Below are 27,500 nucleotides of genomic sequence, written 5' to 3'. Positions count from 1 at the left end.
GTTCACTTAATTAATTAGAATGTCAGTCAATCCGGTGAAAATAAGAGCATCGAACACAGGGACACAGAAATCTCAATCAACCAAACTGAAGGAAGGTCCTTGGAGAACGATGGTGTAGAACAAGGCTAATTTGATGCCACAAGCTGTTCACTGAGTATCATGTGTTAAAAGCTGAGAAACTGAAGTGGCAAAGAAGTTGGCGTGCTGCAAAGATAGATGGGGAAGTAGAACTGACTGTAGTTATAGGAAATGGTTGAATCAGAAAGCTGAGAGAAACAAGAGTGATCATATCGCAACAGGTTTTGAAATCGAAAGACTTTCAAGTCTAATATTGAGGCAGAAAGATCGGGAGAAGGTAATGGCCATTCTTGCATGAACAGAGGGTCGAAAAAGCAATGAAAGAGTTACAGTGTTTGCAAATCTATAAGGCTCTCTAGAGGCTCAGGACCAGGTGAAACCCTGCCCATTCACAACTCAGCAGCAAAGCTCAGAACGGAGATGGGGAAGGATGAGAAACTCGCTGCCTAGAAGGCAGCGGTACTGGGGTCACAAAGCTGTGCTGGTAAAGGCTCCTTCTAAGCACCAGAGCTATGTGGTCTGGGAAGTGGTGAAAGGACATTCCCTGCAGTCATGGAATCTACACGAGGTATTAGATGATTTTCTGTGTCAGTTGGTGGAGACTTACTTCCTCTCCTCTCTTCAAATGAAGAAATTCTGCTGACATTTTAAATTCTCATATTTTGGAGAATGTGCGATAAAACATATGGCTCACTTAGATTAATACAGATTTCGAAATATGTCCAGGAATCGGAGATTGAGGTCATAGGGTTATCCTGAAATCCAAATTATCTCATTTTAAGGGGACAAAGACTTACTCTTTACAGACACCACTCCTTCCCTTTTTTGAAGCTATGCTTGTTTACTTATTTATGCAATTAAACATTATCTAAAAATAAAGGTCACAAAAATCAAATCATTACAGTAGAATTAAATATAATTACAATCAAGTATAATAAAGACAAGGTAATTAAGTAAAGATCATTACTGTAATATATAATTAAATGGGTAATAATAGAATCAGAGGATTATATGTTCATTTAAAAAGAAGCATACAGATGATTACAAAACAATGTAATTATCATTCTTATAACGTTTCTATAACTGTATGTAACTTATAATTAGACATTTTATAATGGAAAAGTCTAGGGAATTTCAGGGGATCATTAAGATCAGCTCAATTTATACTCATGGAGAAGTTCACTTTGTTCATTCTCTTGATATGGAACAATCTAAGGCCTTGGAACAATCTAAGCCTCATCTTACTTATCTGAAGAATGGGCACAATGAAGAAAACATAGTCGTGATGAGATATCAAATGTATCAAAAGCATAAAGTAAGTGCTCGATAAGAGGTAGCTACTCTTATTAACATTATTCTTGTTAGTTCAGAAAAAAACTTTACATATTTTTTTCTCAAATCTATTTAAACAAAAAAGGCCAGGCAACTGCAAGAAAAGTACAGACATTATTCTCAGTGAAAATGCTTACCTAAACTCTTTGCCTCATATGTGATTTTAAATCCTCGTCCTTCATTACTATTATCAGAAATGAACTGAACAAACATTTGATTATCTGAGGTGAACAGAGTGGACGAAGGGCGACTGCCACAAAAATGCCCATTTCCTCCATGGGGTCCCAAGGGTGGAGAAGAGATATCAGGTCCATTTTTTAGCTGGAAAGACAAATTAAAATTGCACCATTTCCTTCATACTGATAAAGATGAGGTATACAAGTTCTATCAGTTTATAGCCCAGGAGGAGAAACATCATCGTTTTGTTTTCTGAATAAAGTACGTAGAGAAAGTAGTTAGAAAAAGCAGCAAACAAGACCTACCACCAAGTAATCGCCCTGGTTGCAAGACGAGTCTCTGTTTGGAATCTGGAAGGGCTGTTCAAAGTGGACAGCGATGGTCAGACCACTCTGAACCTGGACATGCCAAGAGCAGTTGAGGTTGGGGGCGTAGGTCTCTGCATACCCGGGTGATGTGATAATCCCCCTGTCTGCGTGCAAGTATCCACCACAACCTTCCCAGGAAGAAACAAAGACAACACATTTAAATAACACTCACAACTGGACTTTGATGCTTTTTCTGTTTGTCTTGAGAATTTTCAAAGTACAGGCAATAGAAATGTGGTTTGAAACTCACTCGGGACCAAAACATGTTGGAAACAATTAGCGCAACAAGCTTGGACGGAGCACACGATCCTCGGTACTCATTTTGCTTTCGTTCCTAAGATAGGGACGTAGAAGTAAGCAGTAGAGACAAATCCCTTAACTTTCATGAAGCTTGTTTTGTAGAGGAGTCGGACGTACAACAAACACCTACATAATTAATATGTGAGGTGGTGATAAGTTCTACAAAGAAAGATGAACGGGGAGAGGGAAAATGAACTATACTGCCTGGGGCAGTTAGAGAAGGCCACGTTACTGCAGTCATATCCGAGCAGAGACCTGACTGAAATGGGGGATCACATCCTAAGTGAAGTAAGTCAGACAGAGGAAGACAAATGTCATTTGTTATCATGTTCATGTGGAATCTCAAATACATCACAAATGAACCTGCCTATGAAAGAGAAACAGACTCACAAGGAGAACAAACCTATGGTTACCAAAGGGGAAAGGGGGGCGGGTAGGGATAAATTTGGAGCTTGGGGTTAGCAGATACAAACTACTAAATATAAAACAGATAAACAGCAAGGTCCTTCTGTATAACACTGGGAACTCTATTCAATATCCTGTGATAAACCATCATGGAAAAGGATATGGAAAAGAATGTATGTCTACGTATAACTGAGTCACTTTGCTGTACAGCAGAAATTAACACAATATTGTAAATCAACTAGACTTCAGTAAAATAAATTTAAAAAAGAAAAAGAGAGACAGGGAATCAAGACATAAGAGTGTTTGAGAGAAGAGCATTGCAGGCCAGGGAACAGCTGGGGTGAAGGCTGCTGTGGTAGTGGCGCATCACAGAAGTCAGAGTGGATGAGGCCAAATGAGAGATCTAAACGGTGAGCCCGCTGGGTCGTGCAGGACACTGCAAGGGCTTATTCTGAGTAAGAAGAGGAACACATTGAAGCATCCTGAGCGTCAGAATGGCATGATCTGACTTAAATTTTAAAGACTCACTCTGTCTGCAATACTTAAACTCCAAGGGAAGGGCAGGGAAAAGCAGAAGCAAGAGGTCCAGTACGGGGGTGACTTCTTGAGTCCAAGGAGGGTTGACAGATGCCTGGACTAGGATGGTAGCAGTAGAAATGGGGAGAAGTGGCTGGACTCTGGATATATTGCGAGGGTGGGACCATTGTGGTTTGTTGACAAATGGGGTTGATGGAGCCAGAAAAGAAGAATCAACGGTGATGCAAGCTTCCTGGCTTCTCTAGCTAGAAGAATGTACTTTCCGCTTCCTAAAACTGAGAAGAATGTGGAATGAGCAAGTCTGGGGCTGGGGGAGGTAAGAAACGGTGGGGGGCAAGAGTTCGTTTCCCACATGTTAACTTATACAGCGCGAGCTGTCACGCGCCTGTCCACGAGCCACGTGAGAGAGGGTGAGAGGTTCGAGCTGGGAGGACAGCGGATGGAGCTTATTTGCCAGCTGTCAGGGACCGACCGGAGCATCGGTGAGCGAGGGCAGGAGCTCACACGGCTAGGGAAAACGCAGAGGTGGAAATTTACCTTAGGTCTGTCGAATTCCCAAGCCCATTCCTTAAACCGCTCTGCAGCTGGCCCCCCGTGCCTGTGAGGACGATCGTTTATCTTCAGTTGGTCCCTACTCTATAAAAGGCACACGTAATACTGGAGAACACATTCATTTTTAATGTCGAGATTGATCATCTACTTTAAAATTAGGTTTTTCAGTTAAAAATATGAGGGTCTTTAGAAATTTCACATTCCGTGGGCTACTTTTTCACGTTAATCCAGTGTGGGTTGGAAATGGCTGTTTGGACTTCACATTTCGTCGAGTTTTGAAAGTCTCGATCATAGCCCACACGACAGCCTGCCACGTAGGCTGCACATTGTCAGACTCACCAAATTCGTATTTCAAGAGCAACGAACCCTTCCTGCCAACCTTTCAATGAATCGTTTCAACCAAGGGATTTATGACGATATCTCCTACGTTACTTTGACTGGTTATTTCTTAGGTTGAACATAACTCTGACTTACTGCTCCTTTGATGTGTTATGGAGATGAACTGTCTTCCGGTTCCAGCCATCAGCTAGGCTGAAATTTTGTTTTAAACATCTTACTCTTGTGCCTACCGTGGAGGGAGGATGCCCTGCCCAGAGAACTGAAGATGGGGAATCATTCACAAATGTGGCCAGTTTCTTTCTTTTTCTTTTCTTTTTTTTTTTTTTTTTTTTTTGATTAAGACTTAATACCTGACATCAGGATAACCCCCAGAGGCTGGGCAGAGACCTGTGTGCTCTGACATAGAACCTGTGTCCTGGCATTGAAAAATGAGCAGAGTGTATTAGGGAGAGAGCAAGAGGTAGATGAGATGGAATGAATTCGAACTATAAGAACATATTACTCTTGTGAAACGATGCATTAAAGCCCGCCCTGGTTACACTGAAGTCCGAGGTGAACTGGATCACCATGTACTCTCCAGTAGACCGGATGGGTCCAGGGATCTCTCGGCCACAGAGAACTGCTAGCTCCTGGGCCATGCTGTTGTCTCCTACGACCAAAGAAAGGAAATGTCAGTGTGAAAATACGATGTCTTAAGAGTCTCCTCCACAACTTATTTACAAAACAGAAATAGAGTCACAGATGTAGAAAACAAACTTATGGTTACCAGGGAGGAAGGGGGCTGGGGAGGGATAAACTGGGAGAGGGGGCTGGACATATACACACTACTCTGTATAAAACAGATAACTAATAAGGACCTACTGTAGAGCACAGGGAACTCTGCTCAACACTCTGTAATGACCTATATGGGGAAAGAATCTAAAAAAGAGTGGATACAGGCGTACGTATAACTGATGCACTTTGCTGCATACCTGAAACTAACACAACACTGTAAATCAACTAAACTCCCATACAGAGTTTTTTAAAAAGAGTATATCCTCCACCATCATTGCAACCCAGCCGAAGTGCCTCACGCATTATTCTCAAAACATCGCCATTCCTAGGAGGCAGCAGGGTTACCAAATAGGGGACATTCCAGGGGTTACATCATTGTGGCTCCAGTTTGTAACGGTGCCGCCTGTCTTTTTCTTTAACCTTTTTAATAACAACTTCTTTGCCAGTTCCCACTGCCTTTCCAAAAACTGGCTGACAGTTCTTCCTGGAACGAAAACTCAAAATGAGAGGACGTGAGATTGGGAAGTAACTGAGGACCAGCGCTGATACGTGCAGTAGATACTGATCTAAACTATTCTGACTGCTGAAGGTCAAGTATTTAAAAAAAAAAAAAAAAAAATTTGATTCTTCAGCCCCAGATCCGATGCTAATGTTATAAGGTCATTTGCCCAGAAGTCTGCCTTCACCTTCAGAGGGGTTTTCTTTTTTCTTTTCATTATTTTGTTGTTCATTGTTTGTTTTGCCATTAGAAGAACACACTTCTCTCCATGTGTGGAGGATGAAAAAAGATAGTGTCAGCAAAATGTGTACCTCCAGAGACATCAGTGAGAGCTGGGTAACCCCCAAGGCCCTTTTTCCTTTGGCTTTTCTCTTGATTATAAATTTTGATCAGAACAACTGTCTCAGTCAAAGCCTGAATGGAGCAAGGACTTAGATTCCTTGGCTGGGGAAATATGTTGTTTTTTTCCCTAAGGCAGAGAATTAATTAATTTGAAACTTAAAAAAAGACAAAAATAGAATATGAGACCTGAGGAAATTTGCCCTTTCACTCAACTAGCAAAATGATTCTTTTTTGACCTTGACCACGACCTAAAACTTACTCATTATTAACTAGTTTAGAAAACAAGTTATCAAATGTAGTAGCACAGCTATAAATACACGATGCTTGGAAAGGCATTCTTTACAGGGGTTCTGACCTCTGGAAACGTCTGCATTTTTTATCATTCAAAAATTTATCTGTGACTCCTTTTGCATTCTTATCTTCATTATGTTATTTTGCTACACATTTCACCCCAAATCTGTTGACTTATTCTCTAATTAACTACATCACAAAGCTTTGAAGCTTATTATATGTTGTTACTTATTTCACATGTGTATATTTTATCTCTCAGTGAGACTGAGTTGGGTCTACTGATTTTCGTTTCTTTCCTAAAGAAAGAAAAAAAAGAGGAAAGATGATAGTTCTTCTGGACAATGTGCTGATAGCAGATGGTTGATAGGAAAAAGGGGGAAAGTTATGGTTTACCATCTGACCACGTTTGTATGACTGACTTGAGTCTTCACTTCACTGCCCAGCTCCTACAGAAGGAAAGTAAAGCACCTCTGCCATTTGATTTTTCTCACTATACTTAGTGGGGGTCTAGGGTTAAGGGGATAAGGGGGACATGAAAATGCACATTAGCCACCAGTGGGCCAGAATCCAACACATGCTTTGGTCCAAAAAAAAAAATTAAAAAAAAGCTCTGAAGCATTTTTCATTAATCGCCAAAATTTAACAAACTGAGAAGTTCATAGAAAACTCTATGCTTCTCATATCTCTTGGAAAATAAGATCCATAACACCGAGCCTGCACTCCTAGTAGCTGCCCCTTTGAGTCTGTCCTCCGGTTTAACACCTTACTAGATGTCACCTGCTGTCTAGGCAGGCACTGGGGTTGCAATATGTGTCATGCAGGGCAGTGGGTCCCCAGCTTCAGAGACTCTACCACCGGGAGGCAGGGACCCGGGTCAGGCGAGGGGAGCACCTCACATCGGGGGCAAAACTTAAGGAGGTGCCAGAGACCTCAGAAATCAAGATAAAAATATTTTAGTACAACATTTCAAAAATTGAAATTTAATGTAAAATGAACAAAATATTAAAATGTTAAATAAAGACAGGATCTGACTCTGTACTTTGTCCAATCCTGCCTTACTCTCCTCACCCTGATCTTAACCTTAACTGGAGACACATCTAGGACCCATCCAAGTTTCTAGTTTAGTTGGTCTGGGATGGGGCATAGAATTTGCATTTCTGACAAGTTCCCAGGTAACGCTGATGCTGCCGATCTGGGGACCTCACTGTAAGAGACACTGACTAAAGGATATGGCCTCCCTAGTCTCCTCTGTTCCATGCAAATCGTGACGCACAATTCTGTGCACCTTGCATTGAAGCATTATTTATATCCCTCACCATCGCAGAGCAATACCACACCTGGGTACAGAGGAAAAGATGAAAAAATATTAGCCCTTCATTCTACCCATTCTACCCAGAAATTCAGTACACAATAGAAGCTTGAATACACTGCAATTTTAAATACTGTTCACGCTTGGATCTTAAAGCCATAGGTATAAAATATCAAGATTTATTTCCATAGCCTTTCAACAAGAAAGCAGCACAACCTGGAAACTCAGATTCTAATTTCCTACTTAAACCACAGGGAGTGTTTCCTCTTGGGAATGTAATGCTCTCCCTAACATAGTGTGTGGATTCTTTTGCTCCAGGCAATTTAATGCTTTCCTTATGTTCTGCAGAAACGGTGGCCAATTCTAGTATCTCATGCTTTCACTGACCATAATACCTGCGCATTTCCATGCAAATGGATGGAAGCAGTAAACAAGTATGATTATAATTGAATGTAACTAAATGTGTGTCAGGGTTGAAACTTGGTAGTTTTTTGTTTTTTAAACGTTTCTCACCGTCTCTTATCACAAGTTTATCATAGCTGCATGTACTATGAGATTCAATGTCCAGGGAAAGGATGTTGAGTTCCACGGTAGAATCAGGAGCCTGGATAAGCCACATACAGTCAGCGCCATTACTGTAGCTTTCAGGCCAGCCTGGGGAGTAAAGAAAGACGGGAGCATCTCCTGTCTGCAGGAACCCACCACAAGCACCTGCAGAATGAAAAGCAACATCGTTGAAACACCTCTGGCAGAAAAGAAGGTAGCATTTCACTTGAAAGCCACAGTTCTATACTGAAAAAAACAATTAAAACAATTTTCTCAAAGAAATTTATGCGTATTTTATTAAATCCACTGATTCAGACAGCTGTGATTTCCAAAACTTTTTGAAAAAAAACCACACTTTTTTCACCATAGTTTTACCACTTAACCCAATTATTAATGAGTGCCTATTATTTGTCAAGCATGAAGTAAGTCCATATGGAAGACCCTATTATTATCGTTACCAAGGTAGAACTTTGTTCACGTTTCCAGTGTGCTTTAGCGTTCACCTTTTTTTAGCATAGCTATTCATCATGTAATTTATATTAGTCAATTTTGAAAAAAATTTCAATTTGGTGAAATGAAGCATTCAAAAAAGTCTGTGAGCTTATAATAACAACAGCCTTTATTTTGTTGGTTTTTTTTTGCTTTTTAAATAACAGTTTTGTTGAGTTATTTTTCACTCACCATAAAATTTACCCTTTTAAATAGTAATTTACCCTTTAAATAGTTCAGTGGTTTTTAGTATATTCACAAAGTTCTGCAATCATCACTGCTACCTAATTTTAGAACATATATTTTCACCACCCTGAAAGAAACTGGATACTCTTTACCACTGATTCTCTGTTCTCTACTCCACAAGTCTATGGGAACCACTAGCCAACTTTCTGTCTCTATGGATTTGCCTATTTAAGACATTTTATATAAATATAATCATACTAGATGTGGCCTTTTGTGACTGGCTTCATTCGCTTAGCATAATATTCTAAGGTTCATCTGTATTCTAGCATATGTATCAATACTTCTTTCATTTTAAGGCAGAATAGTATTCCACTATACGGATATACCACGTTTAGTTTTTCCATTCATCAGCTGTTTGACATTTGGGTTCTTTCCTCTTTTTCACTATTTATGAATAATGTTTCTATGAACATTCGTGTATAAATTTTTGTGTGGACATATGTTTTCGATTTTCTTAGGTATATAACTAGGAGTGGAATTGCTGGATTGTATGGTAACCCTGTGTTTCAATTTTTGAGGAACTGCTAAACTGTTTTCCAAAGTGGCTATAGGATTTTACATTTCCACTAGCAATGTACAAGGGTCCCAGATTCTCCATATCTTTGTCAATAATTGTTATTATCTGTCTTACTGATTATTATAGCCGTCCTAGTGTTAAATACATATTTTCTATTACACCACTTTAATTCATTTGTTCTTTATTTAACTGTATATTTCCGAGTTTTCTCTGTGTGGTTATTCAGAGGATTACAATTAACATCTTAAGTTAAGACAATGTAGTTTGGATGAATATTAACTTAATTTTAAGAGTATACAAAACTTGGCTATAATATAACTCCATTCCTGCCCACCCCCATCTTTTATGCTATTATTGTCATAAAATTATATATTTAAACATTATAAGACCATCAGCATAGTTTATTATTATTGCCTTATGCAGCTGTCTTTAAATCAGATAGCAGAAGAAAAGAGCTGCAGATGAAAATACATTTATACTGCCTTTATATTTACATATGTAGCTGTCTTCACTACCTACTGTCTAGCAGTAAAGACATGCTAGGGTCATTTCATTTCATTCTGAAAGCCTCCCTTTAGCATCTCCTGTAGCATAGGTCTGCTTGCAATGAATTCTCTCAGTTTTCATTTATCTGGGAATGTTTTAATTTCTACTTAGTTTGGAGGATACATTTTCTGGTTACAGAATTCTTTTCTTTTTTTCTTTTTTTTTTTTGCGGTACGTGGGCCTGTCACTGTTGTGGCCTCTCCCGTTGCGGAGCACAGGCTCCGGACGCACAGGCTCAGCGGCCATGGCTCACGGGCCCAGCCGCTCCGTGGCATGTGGGATCCTCCCGGACCGGGGCACGAACCCGCGTCCCCTGCATCGGCAGGCGGACTCCCAACCGCTGCGCCACCAGGGAAGCCCCTAGAATTCTTGATCAACAGTCTTTTTTACTTCAGCACATTGATTATGTCATCCCACTGCTCTGACCTTCATGGTTTCTGATGAGAAATGAGATGTTAACCTTGTTGAGTATTATTTTTACAAGATAAGTGATTTTCTCTTCGTGCTTTCAAGATAACCCCTTTTCTTTAGCTTTGATAGTTTGACAGCAGTATGTCTAGGTATAGATCTCATTGAGTTTATCCTACCTGGAATTTTGGGGATTCTTGGATGTGTAGATTAATATTTTTCATCAAATTTGGGATGTGTACAGACATTATTTCTTCAAGTATTCTTCTTTTTTCCCTTTCCCTCTTTCTTTACCTGGGACTCTCATTATGCATACATATGTTGGTATAAATGATAGTTTCTGAAGCTCTGTATAATTTTCTTCATTCTTTTTCTTTCTTTTCCTCAACAGGATAATCTTAACTGACCTACATTCAAATTCAGTGATTCTTTCTTCTGCCTGCTCAGATCTGTCATTGAGCCCACCCAGTGAATTTCAACTCCAAAATTTCTAGTTGGTTGTTTTTTCTTTCAAAAATATCTATCACTTTATTGATATCCTCTATTTGGTGAGACATCATGCCCATACTTTTCTTTAAATCTTTAGACATGATTTCTTTTAGTTCTTTAACATATTTACAATAGCTTATTTAAAGTCTTTGTTAAGTAAGTCTGACATTTTGGCTTTCTCCAAGACAGTTTCTATGGATTGCTTATATTCCTTTGCAGAGGCCATACTTTCCTATTTCTTCATGTGTGTCATAATTTTTTGTTGAAAACCAGACATTTTAAACAATGTAATGTGGCAACTCTGGAAATCAACCCCTCCCCCGAAGTTTGCTGTCACTGCTCTTTGTTCAGTGGCTTTTGGGCACTAATTCTGTAATGTCTGTGTTAATTGTTGTGTGTAACCATTGAAAGTCTGTGTTCAGGTTAGTGATCAACAACTGATTAAACAGAGATTCCTTTAAATGTCTTGAACCAATAATTCTCTCACTTTTCTGAGTGACTGTGTGTGTGTGTGTGTGTGTGTGTGTGTGTGTGTGTGTGTATGTGTGTATTGGGATATGCCAATATGACTCTAGAAGACAGTTTATAACTCTACCCTAGAATTCACTTTCTACTTTCACAGAGCCTCAAGATCCTACAGAGGTGAGAGACTGGGGCCTTCTCGAGTCTCATGTTGGGCATGTTTATAGCCCTGCACGTGAGTGGAGCCTTCTATGTTCCCAGAAATATGTCAAAGCTTTTCAAAGCCCCCTATGGATATATCACTCCCCAGTTTTTCTTTTTTACATTTTTCGTCAGCCTCTTATTAGCCGTAACTGGAATCACTGCCACATGCATTGTGATGTTAAATAACTTGCCACTGACGATTTCTAAAAAACACCCCAGAGATGGGGCTTTTGCGCAGAGAACACTCAGTCAGGTCAGATGAAGACAAGTCCTGAGAATGGAGCTTTTCTAGGAAGCTGCCAGACAGGTTAAATAATAGCAATTCCTTAGGGACAGGATGCTTTCTGGAGTTCCAGATCTACTCCACCCCTTCCAATGGCTGTTAGGCTGCTGATTTTCATGGCTAATGTGGTTGTGAGGTTATTGTGAGGTTACTGCAAAGCTAGGACAGGGAGAGAGATGCGAATAGGGAAAATTAAGATGCCAGAAAGTTGTCTACTGTCACTCAGACTGAATCATTTTTCTTGAATAAACACTCTTTAGATTATTGCAATTTTTAATTAATTTCCAGAGTTCTCAAAAGTTGATTTAAAAATTTTTTGGCAGTGTTCTCATTGTTTTTCTGCAAGAATAGATTTTCAGAGGCCTTTACTCCACCATCCAGAAGTTTATGACTCTTATACAATACATGTTTGAATCCTGCTAGGGCCACCAAGAAATGAATGTAAAATTTATAGGACTAGGTCCTAATTACTTTATCCTATTACTATATAGGCTGTAGAAGTTTAAAAATAAAATAAAGTAAAAGCAATTTCAAAGTATAAGATCCGAATATTATCCAATATCTTCAAATGTTAAGATTTTCCTTTACATAAAATATTTCTTATCTTGAATTTATAAAAAGCAGTTATCATACTAACTAACTATAAGCTGTTAGTGCTGTTTGTCAAATATTCCATTTTTCCTCACTTCCAAACATATGGTGAAATTGCATTTCCTAATACTTCTGCGGTTGGGTGAGGCCATTTGACCAGTTCTGGTTTATGAATCATAAGCAAAATGACATTATCACTTTTAAGCTGAACACTTTTAGACTGAGGCATGCCAGGGCTCTCTTTCCTCTTGCCATGATCACAGGTGATGTCCCAAACAATGTCAGATCCAACACCCAGTTAACCCAAGAGGGTAACATGAACAAGTAAGAAGTCTTGTGTTTTTCAACTATTCAGAGTTTGGAATTATTTGTTACTGCAGCATAGCCGAATATGTCCTGACTGATAAGCTAATATTTTCCTACTTGACATGTTTAATTTCCTTCACACGACCCTAGTCCACATTAGGCTTATTTTCCTTTGACTGCTTTTTGCTTTGTCATTTAATCATTTAGTTACTATATCATTATTTAACTGAATGCTTTATCTTCGGCAATTACTTTTAAACTCTTGGAGAGTAGAGATTATATCTTGGTTTCCTTTCTTAGTTGGTATACACTTACCTCAGCATGTCTATAATAAACCCTCTATAAATATTTGCTGAATTAAATTTAATGTATGTTCGCATAAGGAATGCTAATGTTACAGTGTTCAATATATTAATACATTTTAAAACAGTAAGCTTTTTTTCACTTTAATGAAAGTGTCAGAATGTGCTATGATCATGAGATAATCATTTACACCAACTAGGTAACTAGTAAACTATAACATTTTCTTATCCTCTTATTTTTTCCTTTGCTTGTTTTTCATTTAGAGAAATGAGATTTATGATACTATACTATACTCACTTATCTACTTAAATCACATAATTATGGAATATATGTATGAGAAGAGAACTTTTTTTTTGAGTACTACAATATACTTATTGATATAATGTTTTGCATGAGTGATTTCTTCTGTAACTTGAGATTTGTGGACATAAAAGAAGCTGAACTCAAGCTTACTTATAAGAGCTATCCAGTCTTAAATGGATAGCTCTAAATTACATTTGGCAATCTTGCTGATGGCTCTTTGCTCTTAGGTAAATAGATTAATATTTTAAGGAAGAGTTTCATAGTCAATGTTATGAAAGCACCTTCCAAGAGAGGTGAAAATAACATCTTAGGACAGAATGCTAAGAGGCATTAAATAAATATAAGTATGAATTACACCTTAATCTGTGATCTCTGCTGGTACAAATTCCCAAGAAGCTAGAAGCAAACAGACTCTAATCTTTTAGGGTCTGTTTAGTCTTAGAACAAGTTCAAAGTCTGAATATTCTTCAGTGAGATCCAATGATAATATGTCCCAATCAAATATTTCAAGGAGTGAGAATATGCCATGAGAAATATCTGCTGAATTTATTCTGTGTCAACCCTCAAATTCACAAGAGCCATTCAAAAGTGTTTAAACAAATTTTCAAAAGAAAAGCGCAGTCTCCCAAAACACAGCTTACTGAGGGAATTTTAAATGTCTTAAAAATAGTAAAATGAAAGCTTAAAATTTAGGCCAACTTTACCTTGAAACATGAGGGCTTACAACCAGCTAAGGACACAGTGAAGCATTTCTGAAGGCACACTTAAAATGTAACATAGAGGAAAAACAGTTACTTCCATTAGTTGATCCTAGTGTGTGTGTGTGTGTGTGTGTGTGTGTGTGTGTGTGTGGTATCTACAAACCAAACTTTCAGAGATCTCTAAAGTGATTTCTAGAAATTGTAAGTAGAATATCCTATGGACATCAAACCCTTAACTATTATGGAAAATATAATGGGAAACCAGCATTTTTTAAATAAACATCTAATCTTTAAGTATTTATGAAATTAAAAGGACACCTGAACATATGGAGGAAGGGTTTTGAGACTGTAATTACTCTTCTTATTCATTTGTGTATTTGGCCCTTATTAGTAGGAACCTTTGAAATATTAGTCTGCACATATCAGCCCCTAAAAAGAATTTCATTTATTACCAAACACACCTGTAGCAATGGTAGGTAAAGGTCCAACAGAGGCATTCATTGCAAACCACTCCAAAAGGAATCCTTTCCCTGAGATTGAAGAGTCAGAAGAAAACTGAAATGTCAAAGAACTTCTAGTGGAGCTCAAAGAGTCAGTCTGGGTACCACAATAGGTTCCAATCAGGCGGGAATGAATGCCAGCCCCATCATAAATCTGCATGGAAAAGACAGATAATAGAGCACTGAACTCAGGCAATCACCTCCATTTTTCTTCATAAATAGAAAACCAAAAGGATAACTTATAATTTTATCATCATGGGCAAAATGATAAACCAGTAAACATTATATATCAGTTTAAAATAGAAAGTGTCATGAAGTATAAACTATGACTGCAAGTAATTAGATGTGTTTTAAAATTATATCTTTCCTGCAGAATTATATTAGTAACCATGCTCCATGTGATATAGCTCATTATTCGATTTACAGTAAAATTTATGGGTGGAAAAGTAGGAACCAGGATAGTGGCACAACAACAGTGCCTATTAAATGTGCTTTGGGGCCTCAAAAGGGAGGTATTAGGAAGAAAGGGAAAAGTAACAAGAAAAAGGAAAAGTCTAATGAGAGAAAGTGGCCAGTTATCCTGAAGGAGTTCACATTTCCAAAGAAGTAAAGAAGCAGAATTAATAACAACAAAAGAATCACAGCTTGTGAGGGCTCAGCATACTCAAAGCACGCAAGAAATCTCTTTCATTTGGCTGAAAATGTTACATAGTTAGAGATATATTTTGTGATAGTTTCCAAATAAGTAATCTTGAGCATGTTTATTTTTTTCTTCACATGTGGATGGATCTCTCCAATTACATTTCATATCCTCCCCTCCATCTTGTAAATAATTTGAACAAGTTCATTATAAGTGTTATTACATATTTCTTTATTGAAGCTACTATATAAGCTCAGAATTCAAATTAGCTAATAATTATTTCCAACTTACTGAGCATCTATCAAGTACTAGGTTCTATGTGAAGCACTGTGGACCTAAAATGAATAAGACAGAATCTTGGCCCTCAAGAATCTAATAGTAAAATAGTGAAACCCATAGAAGCAGAAAGTAGAATGATGTTTACCAGGAGATGGGGCGAGCGGGAAATAGCGAGATGGTCAAAGGGTACAAAGTTTCAGTTATGCAAGATTAATAATTCTGAAGATCTAATGTAGAACAATGTGACTATAGCTAATATTACCATGTATATACTTGAAATTTGCTAAGAGGGTAAATCTTAAGTATTCTCACCACACCAGAAACGAAGAAAGAAGATGGTGACCATTTGAGGTGATGGATATGCTAATTAGCTTGATTGTGATTATTATTTTACAATGAAAAATTGTAAAATATCATATATCAAAAGACCTAGTTGTACATCTTAAATATATATAATATTTATTTGTCAAATATACCTCAATAAAGCTGGATAAAAAATAATCTGATAGTGTTTCTGGAATTGATGCAGTTGCCAATGTCTGGATGGCAATGATCACCACAGTTTTTATATACTTATATTTACTTACTTTAAAATGATTGTTCAAATTTTTAATACTCTAACAGGAGAATAAACAGGGTAATGGGATATAAGATAGAATAAATTCTTAATTAGGACACATATACATGCTTAGATAAAGCCCAACAGAAAAATTACAATAACGTGGAAAAAAAGTTAGTTACAGAATCAAAGATAATAATTATACTACCAGAATTACCATTGTTCAGGTAACCTGGAAGGGGTATTCGTGATGTAGGGTAGACCATCCCCTATGACTTGTAAATGCTTGAATAGACATTAACTTGGATCTACGGTTGCCAATAGCAATTCACCAAAATGTATAAACATCAGTTGCTCTTGGAAACTCACCTTTAGTTTGTCATAATAGCAGTTGAGTGTTTCCTCCATGTCCATCTCTAAGATTCTACCATGGATAACCTGAGATTCATTCACATTCACTATCCAATGGTAATTGGAGTTGGGGGGGTAATTTCCGGGCCATAAGGGAGAGGCAATTTTCCCCTGAGTTCCCACAATATTATCATTGCCAAATACTAGGAAGGAAAACAGAGTAGTAAATCAGACCTACTTAGAACAGCTCTTTAGTCAAATGAAAGAAACAGAAGGCAAGAGATGTTGAAAAGGATGGACTTTTAATTGACTGCAATTTCTTTTCTGAACACTGAAAGAAATACTGCTTCCCTTTTGGTTTCTCTGCTATCTATTAATTCTTTGGAGAAGGGTGATATTGTGAATGAAATTCCATCTCCTTACAAGACTACATGGTGTGAAAACAATCAATAGCTTCCCATGTAAAATTGGGTTCCCAGACCCCAGGGAACTTGGTGACTTGGGAAGGGGTATGACCAGCCCTATTCTATAATTTTGGTTTACCTATTTTACTTTATGTTAAAAAAGAACGAAACATGTTCTTTTTTCTTTAATATGTAAGAGAAACTGACATTTTCAAACAACATATAGAGTAGCTATTAATATTTAACATTTTATCCTATTAGAAGAATCCTGTTATTACAATATCTGAGCACTTAGGAATATCCTAAAGTAACAGTAAACGTTTCTTGTGCTTTTTAAAATTAATTTTTATTGGAGTATGGTTGATATACAATTTGTGTTAGTTTCTGCTGTACAGCAAAGTGAATCAGTTATACATATACATATATCCATTCTTTTTTAGATTCTTTTCCCATATAGGTCACCATAGAGTATGGAGTAGAGTTCCCTGTGCTATACAGTAGGTCCTGATTAGTTATCTATTTTATGTATAGTAGTGCATATATGTCAATCCCAATCTCCCAATTTATCCCTCCCCCCTTCCCCTTTCCTCCTGGTAACCGTAAATTTGCTTTCTACCTCTGTGAGTCTATTTCTGTTTCGTAAATGGGTTCGTTTGTACCAGAGTAAATATTTTTAACTTGAGGAACATAGAGTTTATGGGATCAAATGAAACACATTTGATATAAGTATACCAAACTGAAACGATGATACATTAGAAAACTCTCTATTGCAATATCATGATAAATGTTTAACTTAAAATTAGGTAGACACTAGAGCTTTTTTTTTTTTTTTTTTTTTTTTTTTTTTTCTGTGGTATGCGGGCCTCCCCCCGCTGCGGCCTCCCCCGCTGCGGAGCACAGGCTCCGGACGCGCCGGCCCAGGGGCCACGGCCCACGGGCCCAGCCGCTCCGCGGCACGCGGGATCCTCCCCGACCGGGGCGCGAACCCGGCCCCCCTGCATCGGCAGGCGGACGCGCAACCACTGCGCCACCAGGGAAGCCCGACACTAGAGCTTTAAAAGAATGTTAGAACCACTGAGAATGCTCTCCCTGGCTCTTAATGAGTCATTCATATATAATTTAATTTTTCTAGTACATTATATAATAAAGTAATTCCACAGAGACATTAAATATAGGGGAATTGTTCTTAATGCATTACTGAAAACATTGCTATCCTTCTAGTTTGTAGGACACATTCTGGAAGCCATCACTAAAACAGAACCAACTCACTGTTGGTAAATGCAGCCTGGAAGCCCACGCCACTGCCCGAGCCATCGGAGACAAATCTGATCCACAGGATGTGCCCAACAATGGATGAATAATTGAGAGGGAGGACGTTTCCACAGTATCGTCCCACCAAGCGACCAGTGACGTTTCCTTCCCGGATCTCCACAAAATCTCTGCTACAGTCTTGAGATTCCTCCACCTGGAAAGTTCTGATTGGAAAAAACAAAATTAGGGATTTAACTGATAAAACAAATTTTGGGATTATCCTGAATCACTTGCTGGGTTGACCTGTTTGCTTTTTAAATTTTTTCTTTAACTTTAATCACAGTGCCTTTTAGCTAACTCAAAACATTTCTTACACTCAAATTTGTTGAAATGGCGATTCAAGAGATACAAAGACAATTAATACACTGCCTTCAGGGAGTTTTCTTTCTGGGGAAAATTGGGAAAGAAGATAGAAAAAAACATGTTAGAAGGCAGAATATCATGCCATCAGAGCTATTTTGAGGCAGAGGTATCACATGCGATTGTGAGGTTCAGTAATAGCTTCATGGAGAGATTTTTTTTTTTTTTAAGATGGAAATGTAAACATTAGCTGGATTTAAGGTGCAAAAATGGTGGGCAGGGAATGCGCGCTAACCAAAGCACCTATGCAGAAAGAGTGGGTCATATTTAGAAATCTGTGAGAGGTCTCGTTTGGTTAGAATACTGAGTACCTTTAAGAAAACATTAGAAGACATAGCTGGAGCAGTATGATGGATTAATTTTGGGAGAGCTTAAATGCCTATCAAAGGCATCTGTACTTAATTTCTGTAAAGGTAGAAAAAAACATGGCATTTGCACTAAAACAGGCTAGTGTTCAAGCATGGCATATTCAACTTCTTTATATTCTGCAATTATGATGACATGGGGGAATGGAGGGTGGGAAATAAGATCTACCTCATGTAATTGTCATTAGTCACATATATAAAGAGTCTGGAACATGTAGATGTTAAATGAATGCTTTTAAAAATTGGCCTCAATGCTTAAAAAACTTGGATATAATCAAGGTAATATGGTGTTGGTGGAAGGGGAGACAAATAGATAAATGGAATAGAAGAGATGGTCCAGAGAAGGATCCACAAGTATAAAGCCAATTCAACCCAATTCATGGTGCCAAGTTTGGGCTTCAGAAGAGACTCTGAGGCTGTATTTGGAAATCACCTGTACACATATGAAAATAGCTGAAAACATGGCTAGATTGGGGGTTTAGAAATGAAAAAGTGGGGAGTGATACATAGAGGGAGAGAGAAGAGATAAGAGCAGAAGCTTAGGGAACACCCATATTTTGAGTTCAGTGAAAGGAAGAGGAAGCAATAAACACAGGAATAGTCTGGAAAGTAGGATACAAACAAGATCAGTGTCATGTCAGAGAAGCCAAGAGAAAATTAAGGAGAGAGTGATGAAGAGTGTCATATGACAGAAAGATCCAGGACTAAGAACAGGCTACAGCAGGGGTCCCCAACGCCCGAGCGGGTGAGCAAATGAAGCTTCATCTGCTGCTCTGCATTGCTCCCCATCACTCACATTACCGCCTGAACCATCCCCCCACCACCACCCCCGCACCAAGTCCATGGAAAAATTGTCTTCCACGAAACCGGTCCCTGGTGCCAAAAAGGTTGGAAACTGTTGGGCTATAGGATTTGGTTACTCAAAGTAAATTAGTAACTTTTAAAGGAGCAGTTTTAGAGTGTCCACTATAGGATTATTTTTCACACATATTAAGGAGTAAATTAGATGATTTTTGGTGATTTCCATAAGACGATGAATTACAATAACAACAAGACAATAACAAGCTTTCTATAACACCCAACAATTAGAATTTATAAATTCTCTATATTTATATTTTTCATGTGCCTATTAACATGCATAAAAATGTATCAATATATAGTTGACAAAACATCAAATCTCAGAAAATATTAAAACTATTAAAAAATATGTTCTCTGACCACTATAGAATAAAATTAGAACAGGGTAATAAAGAGATAACAAAAAGATCCCACAATTTGGATATGTAAAGCAACTTTCTATATAAACCATGTGTTAAACAAGAAATCATAATGGAAATTTAGAATATATCTAGGACTGAATGAGAGTGAACACATTATGTATTAAAACAGGCAGAGTTGAGCAGAAGTGTGCTGGGCCCATAAAACTTAGGGAATGTAGTTAAAGCATTATTTAGAGGGAACTCTATAGCCTTAAATTGTTTATGGTAAAAAAGAACTAATACTAAGAAAAATGGACTAGATGTCTAATCCCGGAAGTTAGTAAAACAAAAAACAAACATACAAACCGCATAAAGGAAGTAGAAGAAATAACACAACAACATCTGAAATTAGCGAAACAGAAATGTAAAAAATACTAGAAAAGATTAAGAAACCAAAAGCTATTCCTTTGATAAGATAAGACTAACAAAGTATAAACCTCCAATAAGACTGACCAATAACAGAAGAAAGCTTAAGTGAGCAATATTACTAATAAGAAAAGGACAAAATAACAGATATACTAGAAATTTTTAAAATTATAATGAAATTTACTAAAAATCTATGCCACTAAATTTGAACTTAGACAATTTTTATAAAAATACAATACTATAACTAGTTGAAGAAATAAAAAACCTAAAAATACCATTAAATCAATAAATATCACTATTAAAAATTACCTGCAGACAAAAGGAAACAAATACCTCAGCCCAGATTATTTTATAGAGGAACTCTACCAAAGCTTCAATAAGTCAATATCCCAATCCTAATCTTGTGTATATTGTAAAAAAAAAAAAAAAAAAAAAAATAGAAAAGAGGGGACAGAGTCCAACTTGTTTAATGAAGTTAATATAATCTTGGGAGCAAAATTAGTCAAGGGTGGTCAAAGAAAGAAAAAGTTTAAGTCAATCTCACTTAACGCAGATGAAAAATCTTACATAAAATATTAGCTAAATCAATCCATCAATCTGTAAAATATGTAAATCTTAATAAGGTTGGACTCACAACGGTTTAAGATGAAAAGATCTATTACAACAATTCAACACACACACATACACACAAAGATTTAAAGAGAAAAACAGATGCAAAAATATATGAAGGGAGAATCAGTGACAATTGCAGTAAAGCATTTGCTAAAACTGAACACCATTCATCATAAAAACTCTTAGAAAATTAGGAATAGAGGGAAATTTTCTCAGCTGGATGAGAACTGCCCACCAAACACCTACAGCAAATATACTTAGAGGTAAAAGTTTTTAAACATTTCTTTTACATAAGAAACAACACAAGAAAGCTTGCTCATCACTTTGTTACACAGTATACCGAAGGGTTCTCCAGGGCAATAAGACACAGAAAGGGGGAATGGTTGTAAGAATTAGAAAGGAAGTGGTATAAATCAATATTCAAGAGCACTCATTCATTCATAAATATCTACCGAGCACCTTAACATGTCAGGTCCTTTTCTAGGCACTGAAGATAGAGTAGCAGACAAGAGACAAAATTTTTGGCGATTCTAGAGAATGGAACAGCGGCAGGATAAGATAATATGCAAATTTACAATGCTTGGTGTCAGTCTATTTATCTCTTGTAAAAATAAAATACAGTGTGTGTGTGTGTGTGTGTGTGTGTGTGTGAAAAAACAAAACAAAACAAAACAAAGAAAAAAAGGTAATATGCAAAAATTAATAGGGTTTCCTTATACGAGCAAATGAAAATTTACGAGATGTAACTTAGTCAACACTCATTCAACAATATTTGTCTCTCTACTATATTGCCAAACACTGGGACAGGACAATGAAGAAAAGAGACAATGTTCCTTCCTTCGGGGAGCTTACATTCTAGAAGGAGAGATAGATAATAAATAAATAAATAGAAATATAATGAGGTAGTGATATGCTCTAGGAGGAAAAAACCAAGTGATTAAGGAGGGTTATTTCAGGTAAGGTGGACAAGGTACATCCATAATTTTTAAATGGGCGCCATTTTTAATAGCAACAAAAAATAAGATGCCTAGGAATAAATGTAACATGATATCTGTAAGACTTTTATGGAAAAAATACGAAATTTTAGTGAAGGACATAAAAGAAGACTGAATAAATGGAAAGATACTCCAAGTTCAGTATGAAGAGTCAATAAAGATTCTCCCAAAATTAATCTATAAATTCAATGTATTTCCAGTAAAATCAATAAGTATGACTGCATTTATGTAAAATGTAAAACAGAAAGCAATACTATGTAGTGTATGGAGACATGTATATATATATATATATTCTTGATACATATATATAATAAAAGGATATAAACATGCATAGACGTGATACACATAAAATTCAGAATATGGGTCATCTCTGTGATGAGAAGGTAAGGGAATGTGATGCTGCCCTGTAATATTTTATTTATTTAAAATTAATTTTTAAATATAAAAGCAATTTAATTTTTTTAAAGTAAATGAAGTGAGTGCAAACAATTCTTTTTTTCAGAAGTAACTGAAAGAAATTTTTGCTGAGAAGAAGGACAAGATAAAGAGAAGAAGAAAGAATGGCCTAGTAAGACTATAGAAAAAAACTATTGGGAAGGAAAAAAAATGTCTCGAGAATAGAAAACTTACTTCCTTGCTGTGTATCTTTCAGTCACTGCTCAACATCAGGTGAGCTAGACTTCACATGATGGTAAGTACAGCGCCCTCCCGGGGCTCGATCTCAGCTAACAGGTTAGGATGCTTAAGGTACAGCTGACCAGCCTGCAGGTTCTGGAACCTCACTGCCCACTTTGGGATCAATGTATCAGACACACCTCTGAGCCTTCACTGCCGACCAGAGCCCTGGAGCAAACCGGTCAGCTCTGCTCTACCATTGGCTTCTCAAGCCAGATACCAGCACTGGTAGGTCTCTAGCCAGACAGTGAGTCTGTGGCTCTCACAATCCCACCAAGGTGGGTTATTACAGTGTGGATCATCTGGATCTATATTTCAGACTTAGCCTTAGCAAGCAAGCTGTGACTGATAACCGAGCACAGAAGAAATCAGGGAAGATCCACATCAGGCTAAATAAACCACACATTTGTCTTACCTCCACTGTCCTCCTTGACAACTTAATGCTTCATGAGACAAAGTTCATATCTACAATCATTGCTGGCAAATAATTGTTCTGAACCCACCTTTAGAATAGTTGCCAAGTTTGGCTCTTAAACTCAGGCTCAGCCTTACGACGATCATCGTAACGTTACCAACAATGTACAATATTCTAAAATTGTGTCCTTCTGACTTTCAGAAGAAAGAAGAAGGGGTGATCATTCTCTTCAGCAGGCGATTTGTAAGAAATTGCCCCCAAATCTTTTCTACTCAAAATGCTGCACGGGGTTTAACAGCATCAGTATCACCCGAGAGCTTGTCTGAAATGAAGCATCAGGCCCCACCAACTAACTGAATCGGAATATGAATTTTAACAAGATCCCAGGTGATCAACACGCACAATAAAGTTTGGTCCAACGGTCTAGAAGATCACTAAGTGCAAGGTTTTTCTGGTTTTTGTACCAGACTGGTATAATCCAATGCTAAACGTCACAAGAGACATTTCATTAGAAAGGATGGTACGGTGATACCTGTAAGAATCAAATTAGACTTTTTAAAAAGTTTTACTGTTCTTGGAAGTCTTTGGTTTAGTCCGGTTCATTTTATAAGCAAATCCATCCTCTTTCCAAACACTTTGGCTCAGATCTGCTGGTAAAAATATGATGTGGAACAAAAATAGTACAATCACTGTTTCTCATTATCTCATTTTGATTCTTGAACCTAGATCAATCGCATTTTAAAAGGACTCTGCCAGCATAAAATATATTTTCTGTTAATTCCTTTAAATATCTGTTTTATAAAAAAATTTCTTTGGGGGTTTTATTTCTCCCCCCCCCTTTTGTGTTATAGATGCAACCATAATTTCTCCAGCTTTTCTCCCTACTCGATTTCACCACCGTGTCCACAATCCAAACCCCATATTTTAGAACTTGACATATTCCATGTGTTTTTCATATGCTTCTCACCCACCCCAGGGGAAGTTTCCAAGCACCCATCTGGATATAGTTTAGACCAGGGCAGAAATAACTCAGAGGCCTGGCCATAAAGCCCTTCTCAGTATCATCTGCATAGAGAGGAGCATCTTGCATTCCACAGATTATACTTTAAAAATAAAACTCAAGCAAGGAACACAAAATAATCAAAATTAACTCTTATGGATGAGAAAGGAAAAAGATGAAGCATTAAGATCTGTTTATACAATAATCAGGATTTAGTGTCCATTGAAGAGTAAAATGAATGAAACTGGCTTTTTGTGTTTATCTTCCACCCTCTAGGAGGAATGCCCAGTGTTGTTCATTTGGATTTAACTCTGAACTGCCACACAAGATACTTTAGAAATGGCAGAGTGAGAGAATTAAACATTCACTGAACATCAGGTATGCATCAGCCTTGTGGTATACATTTAAAATTTAACATCTTTAATCACACCTACGGCCCTATATGGATATGATTAGCCCCTATAGATGAAATGAATCTCTTTAGGTTTTAAACAAATAGCTTCTTGACATTAACTTATTAGTACCTTGACAAGAAATAGGATCTTGTCTGTCTTAAACATTCCCAGTGCCTGGCCCAGTTCCTGAGAGCCAATGAACATCAGACTGTTCAAGAATGTGAATGTGGTAAAGACCAAGAGGAAAAAGACCAGAAAAGCCCTTTGATCTAGCAATTATGAGGCCTATTAAGCCATGTGAAGGACTTTGGACATTATCATAAGAACAGTGTTCATGGTTTATTCATCACTGGATATAAAACATCAATTATGGGAGTAACATGTGCTTTATATATGAAGCATCTAGCAAGGGTGTAACAAGTGCTTATGTGTATAAAGTAGGGGCTTAATAAATATTTGTTGAATAAAGAAGTATATATATATAGTTATATATATATGGTCACATATATATATATTTTTTCCCATACAAAACTTTGTGCTTTTAGTAAAGACAAACGCAAAAAACCCTCTTTCCCACGTGCCAGCTGAAACTCGTATTGCCTTTCAGGTGTTCAGAGGGTGTCTTTGTTTTGACACAATGCCAGCTGGACCCTGAAGAGGCACTGTCTGATTGACGGGCTAAAAGAAAGTAACTTGAGATGTCTGAATGTGGTCCACAAATGGGACTTCTCTTTCATGTTTACAAACCCATTCTTGATGCACAGAACGGCATGTCTAGAAGAGGAGCAAGACTTTTTTGAATAAACAGAGCAGTGTCTCCAAAACAATCTTCTTCTCTCCAAGCAAGTTACTTCTTATATTCTTTTCAAGACAGAATTATCAACCCCAACCAAAGCCCAATAATCTAGGATACAGTAAAACAAATAACTTTTAATTTAAAATGGCAATTTAAATACCAATGTCTTGGGACTTCCCTGGTGGCGCAGTGATTAAGAATCCGCCTGCCAACACAGGGGACACGGGTTCGAACCTGGTCCGGGAAGATCCCACGTGCCGCGGAGCAACTAAGCCCGTGTGCCACAACTACTGAGCCTGCGCTCTAGAGCCCGCGAGCCACAACTACTGAAGCCCACACACCTAGAGCCTGTGCTCCACAACAAGAGAAGCCACTGCAATGAGAAGCCCGTGCACCGCAATGAAGACCCAATGCAGTCAATAAATAAATAAATTTATCAACACCAATGTCTTATCATCTAATATTTATTAAGCACTCATTACCAGTGTGGCATGTCACAAGTATCTCTCTACTGATGGGATTAAAAGGTCCCATTTCACTTACCATGTGCTTTTCACTAACAACTTCCAGAAAATATATTATTGTTGTTTAATTTAACCTAAGACCACTCAGAATGTGGCAGGATCCTACTGTTGATTGCATGTCCATAGTCCGTATTCAAAAAGGCTTACAGTTCAACGAGGAACATGAGAGTGATTTTACAAATCAACCATGAAATTCTGTAAAAAATTAATAAACAGAAACCTCACTTATACAAAGCTGAGAAAACAGAAGAAGGAGCCCTCACACCCTGTGAAGGTAGCAGAGCCCAAGAGGAAGAAGAAAGACTCCTCTTCTTTCTTGGCATGGACTTAGCCAATAAGAAGCCATGGACTCTTTGTTTACTGAAGCTCTCCCAGCTTCCTTTTCCCTGTATAAAAGCATCCTCCTTCTCCTGCTGTACAGGGACTTGAAGGGGCTCACCATAGGTGCAGACCCTGAACTGCAATTCTCTGCTGATCCTGAATAAACCCATCTTTGATGGAGAACTATCTGGCATTCTATTTATTTCAGATCAACATCTCATTGGTTCGATAAGCAAACAGGTATGGTACCCGCAAATCCAGCCCACTGTCACTCACTGTTTTTCTCGCCAACCCTGGAGTTTAAAGGTGTGTCCTTCTCCTGGATCCGAGCTCACACTGTCTTAGCGTTTGAAGCTCTCCAGGTTTTATTTGGAATCTGTTTCAAAGCTTCGTCTTTCTGGTCAATGCTTTGTTCTGTACATGAGTATTCACTTGGCACTTCTATCTGATTTGAGATCAGGCTGTTTCAACTGAAACTGGCTAGACTTCAACCCATTCCTTCAGAAGCAGGGGCTGTTTCACTGAAACTGTGCCAGTTTTTGTCCAGCCTTCAGCACATTCCTTTGCAAAGGGCTATTCTCTGGACACTGGCTGAAAAAACCTTTGGCCTGGCTCCTCTAGGACCAAGACGTTTCCTTAGAATTGGCTGTTATTCAGGCTTCCAAGCTGTTTGAATTGAGCTCTTTGTGTTGTAAAATGTTTGAAAATTGTTCTTTTACTTTAGAGACAAACCTCTGAGAAATGGAAGCCCAGTTTTTGAGAGTACCCACACCCCCAACAGGGACTCTGGCAGATGTGATGTTTAAGACTAAAGTCCTGGGCTTCCCTGGTGGCGCAGTGGTTGAGAGTCCGCCTGCCGATGCAGGGGACACGGGTTCGCGCCCCGGTCCGGGAGGATCCCACATGCCGCGGAGCGGCTGGGCCCGTGAGCCGTGGCCGCTGCGCCTGCGCGTCTGGAGCCTGGGCTCCGCAACGGGAGAGGCCACATGGAGAGAGGCCCGCGTACCACAAAAAAAAAAACCCCCCCCCAAAAAAAAAGACTAAAGTCCTTCCTCATGCACATTTCTAACTAAATGGACCAACCCGATCAAAGGCAATTTAGGATATCAATGGCCATTATGGGGAATTTTGAAATCCCCAAACTTAACTTTCTTAGAACCAAAGTAGACTACAATAGCTCAAAAATTTCCAGAAATGAGTGGAATATTTACTTTGGTATTTTGAGGCTTCCCAAAATTATCTGGAGCCTAGAATTGCCTCTCTACAAAATAAGATTTTAAGGCTAACTGAGGCAAACATGATTAATGAGAGATAAAATGGCTCCCAATGCCTCAGGCTCTACTTCCAGCACCATCTGGTCTCTCCATTGGCTCCTCAAGGTCAGACCTCATCTCCGGGGCCACCTTCCTCCTTCCTCGCTACACCACCTATGCCTCCCTTGTACTGCCAATTCCCCCATACTAATTCTCTTACCGAGCTTCCCCATATGAAACTCTTCCCACTCCCGTTTCCTCTGAATTTGTCAGAATATGTCTGTTTACAGCCACTGTGGAGAACAGTATGGAGGTTCCATAGAAAACTAAAAATAGAGCTATCATGTGACCCAGCAATCCTACTCCTGGACATATACCCTGAGAAAACCATGATTCAAAAAGAGACATGTACCACAATGTTCA

At 38.1% G+C, this 27,500-nt stretch overlaps 1 protein-coding gene across 1 annotated transcript in view; it reads right to left on the bottom strand.

Moving 5' to 3' along the window:
- CUBN (cubilin) overlaps positions 1–27,500 on the bottom strand; it is a 272,915-nt gene that overhangs the window by 89,041 nt on the left and 156,374 nt on the right. Inside the window, exons 37-43 of the mRNA XM_007118498.4 lie at positions 17,700–17,905; positions 16,045–16,229; positions 14,159–14,351; positions 7,817–8,014; positions 4,591–4,737; positions 1,893–2,083; positions 1,548–1,731 (exon numbers count right to left, since the gene is read on the bottom strand). Coding sequence (XP_007118560.2) covers positions 1,548–1,731; positions 1,893–2,083; positions 4,591–4,737; positions 7,817–8,014; positions 14,159–14,351; positions 16,045–16,229; positions 17,700–17,905 — 1,304 coding nt within the window. The remainder of the gene's footprint in view (positions 1–1,547; positions 1,732–1,892; positions 2,084–4,590; positions 4,738–7,816; positions 8,015–14,158; positions 14,352–16,044; positions 16,230–17,699; positions 17,906–27,500) is intronic.

This window comes from Physeter macrocephalus, chromosome 11, assembly GCF_002837175.3.
Source record: "Physeter macrocephalus isolate SW-GA chromosome 11, ASM283717v5, whole genome shotgun sequence".
In the NCBI taxonomy this organism is placed as follows: Eukaryota; Metazoa; Chordata; class Mammalia; order Artiodactyla; family Physeteridae; genus Physeter; species Physeter macrocephalus.
The sequence above is the reverse complement of the archived record's forward strand: the minus strand, read 5'-3'. Positions and strand labels throughout refer to the sequence as shown.